This window comes from Morone saxatilis, unplaced genomic scaffold, assembly GCF_004916995.1.
Source record: "Morone saxatilis isolate NCDOM2014 unplaced genomic scaffold, NCSU_SB_2.0 Contig6, whole genome shotgun sequence".
NCBI classification, from domain to species: domain Eukaryota; kingdom Metazoa; phylum Chordata; class Actinopteri; family Moronidae; genus Morone; species Morone saxatilis.
This window is the reverse complement of record NW_023340206.1, coordinates 12,977,902-12,981,287: the sequence shown is the minus strand read 5'-3', so window position 1 is coordinate 12,981,287 and position 3,386 is coordinate 12,977,902. Positions and strand designations below refer to the sequence as shown.

Sequence of the window (3,386 nt, the reverse complement as noted above, 5' to 3'; positions counted from 1 at the left end):
ACGGTATTGTGTTACTAACCCCAAATAGCCGAAGGAACACGGAAAGAAGAACTAAGGATCTGTGAGGCTTTAATCAACCACAGAGTGACTCGAATACAATCGTCTAGAACTGTTGTGTCTGTGTCCAAACTCCTTCCTCCACAGGTTAGTTAGATGACAAGACAAAAGTCAAAAAGTTGAGGTGTGCTGTGTCCCAACTCTCCTTCAACAGGTCTGAGTTGAACTGACAGAGCAGTCAGGAGTGTTGTCCTGTGGTCCAACTCTTCCCTCACCAGGTTAGTTTACATGAACCAGACCAGCTACAGGTGAGTGTAGTCTGTGTCCAACTCTTTCCCTCACAAGGGATTATTTTAATGACAAGGCACAGTCGAGGTGGAGTTGTGTCTGTGTCCCAACCTCCCTTTCGCTCCACAGGTTTAGTTAGTGACAGACAGTCAGTGAGTCGTGTCCTGTGGTCCAACTCTTAACTCACCAGTTTAGTTAATGACTGTTACATGAGTGCACGTGTGAGCAGATTTCGTGTCCCTGTAGAAATCTGAACGAGAATCAGAAAATAAAGCTTTTCCTTCCATTAAAACAGCCTTTTTGAATGCGAGTTTGGATGTGACCGTGTGGAGCAGAGGGGATTCATGAACCGTCCTTAATAATTCCCAGAATAAAGGAAGGCGCCTACAAAAAGAAAAAAATAATGAAAATAAAAACAGCTTGACGAACTGTAGAGAAGTGACTGTGTGTGTGTCAGGGAGCAGATCCTGCGGGTGAAGGAGGAGGAGGCGATCCCTCTTCTCCTGGTGGGAAATAAGTCGGACCTGGAGGAGCGGCGGCAGGTGTCTGTCGACGAGGCCACGGCGAAGGCGAGCGAGTGGGGGGTCCAGTACGTGGAGACGTCGGCCAAGACGAGGGCCAACGTTGACAAGGTAAACAGACAAATAAACAACACGTCGAGGCTCCGCTGACTGTTCACTCGAAAGGCCACGTTGCTCTTTTCACTGGCAAAACCTTTTATTTACACGGCATTTTAAAGGAATTTTAATTTAAAGGAAACATGAAGTTATTTTGGATTACAGACTGTAAATTGCACAGAAAACCCACTTCACAGATTCAGTATGGTGTTTGATATGACAAAAACTGTTTAATTTAACGGTAAACACGTGTATTTATGCGGTACAATATGGATTAAAACTCAACTCGACTAATATTCTTTTTTTGTTTGTTGAGTTTGAATCCATATTTTACCGTTTAAATAGAGAAATACATTTTGCTGTATGAAAACACCATACAGAATATAACGTAATATAGAGTCTGTAATATAACTGTTGAGTAATTTTAACCATCTCCAAAATGTGGTGGTCTTTTCAACATAGATTAGCCTAGCACGTAGCATATCTAAGTACAGGACAGGAGGAAGGTGGGCGGGGCTTAAGAAGGGTCAGATGTTCTCGTTGGCTGATGTACGGCTGTTCTGTCTGTCCGGCAGGTGTTCTTTGACCTCATGCGGGAGGTCCGCAAGAAGAAAGTGGCGGAGAGCAAAGACAAAAACGGACCGAGCGGCAAGAAGAAGAAGAAGCCCTGCTGCATACTTTAAAGCCGAGCCGCGTCCCGAAGCGACAACGTGCCAAAAAACCAAAAGAGCGGTCAGATCGGAGCGACGCCAACAAACCATAAAACTGTCCGACTGCTGCAGAGATCCTCTACAAACAGTCGGGGAGGGAAACGCCTCACCTGCACATTTATTTGACCATTTATTTTTTTACACTCAAAAGTATTTTCCTCCAAATGTATAAAATCCAAATTTAAAAGAACGGATGTGTTCAGGTTCTTTTCCCGCGTTGCTGTGAATGTTTCGACAATCTTGACTTTACCTGCAATCTAAGAAGCAGATTTTCTTTGTAAGATTGGAACCAGAAGTTCCAGGTTGACATTTGTTGTGCCTTAAACTGTCGTCTCTCCCCGTGGTCTGAAATCAGAAACCTAAAACGTGTAAGAATTGTTTTTATTCCCTAATTTTTCTCTTTGTTTAGCTTTATTTCTCTCAAAAGTCTGTTAACATTCCTGATGTTAATTAGTACACTTCAACACACTCCTTTTTCTATGAAGGCTTTATTCTCCACTTCCCTTACTAATACAAAGTGTCATTTATAATCAAGCTTTAAAGGGAATCTACTATTTAAATCACTTGGATTATTAACTGTATATTTATGACTTTTAAAGCTAAAGCGTATTTGTGTGACAATCTCATATCCATTATATAATAAAAGACACTGAGTCTCCTGGATGAGTCACCTGTGCTTTTATAAATATTATATTATATTAATAAAGTGGCTTTGAAGGTTATATTGAAAATAAAAAGTCATTCTCACTATTGTATCTTGTAATCATGACTTTATATCATATTTTTTTATAATGTCTTTTAATTATCTTATATGTAGATAGTGTGTGTGTGTATTATAATTCTAACTTTATAACTCAAGACTTTTGGTCATAATTTAAAAAAAAATTAATCATGATTCTTTTTAACCTAAGACCTGGTAATAATACTTATAATATTAATAATACTTATTTCTTCTTCATGGAGGGCCGATGTGAGATGAGAAGACACGCGCTCCCCAACGTCGACCAGGTAAAAAAATCAATCAAATTTCTGGCTGATTCTTGATGAGATATGTATAAAAGTGTTATATGTTTGCCAGGGTATGCACATTTGACAAAAGTTAGTAACGATGTACCGATGTGGACAGGCGGACTTAGTTTTGTTGAAAATGTTCATATGTTAGCAACAAAATGTGAGTATGAAAATGTAGTTTGGGTAGATTTTTGGTACAAACATATAGCATGTTTTATAAATAAATCTACATTTTTATTCATTCATTATTTATTCAAATATTAATATATTAATATTCGATTTTTTTCACAATGGTGACTTTATTGTGTTTTTGCACGTTTATACGGACAAATATTGATTTTTATATACCTTAATACCTTCCGTGTCATATGACCAAGAAGCTCAAAATCATCAATTATATAACTACACTCCACAACTGCGATACACCTCTTTTAATCCGTGTTCAGCGCTTTTTGCATTTTATATTATTTATATGGAAAAATCATATTGTTCATTTTTGTGAAAGGAACTACATGAAGTCGTTATGTTTTCTTAAAGTTTAGATTTAAGATCTAAGCTTCAAAGACCTGAACACAGCCTTTTTTGACAGAGCCTTCACTCTCCGATAAACAGCCTCGTCCTGCATTAGAAAAGTGAAATAACCAAAGAGCTCATTGAACAGCGAGAAGAAAACACTGATTCTGTCCAAAAAGAAGCCGATTAATTATTGTTTAAATTATTACTGGAAAAAAAACACTTAACTATTCAGTAATTCACTGTTTGG

The 3,386-nt window shown here is 38.1% G+C and overlaps 1 protein-coding gene across 1 annotated transcript in view; it reads left to right on the top strand.

Moving 5' to 3' along the window:
* The window catches only part of LOC118339907 (ras-related protein Ral-B-like), a gene marked incomplete in the record, with an annotated part of 3,473 nt that extends 1,203 nt beyond the window's left edge, over window positions 1-2,270 (top strand). The window contains 2 exon segments of the mRNA XM_035677722.1: window positions 743-917; window positions 1,478-2,270. Of these exon segments, the coding sequence (XP_035533615.1) occupies window positions 743-917; window positions 1,478-1,585 (283 nt within the window).
* Between the last annotated feature and the right edge of the window lie 1,116 nt (window positions 2,271-3,386).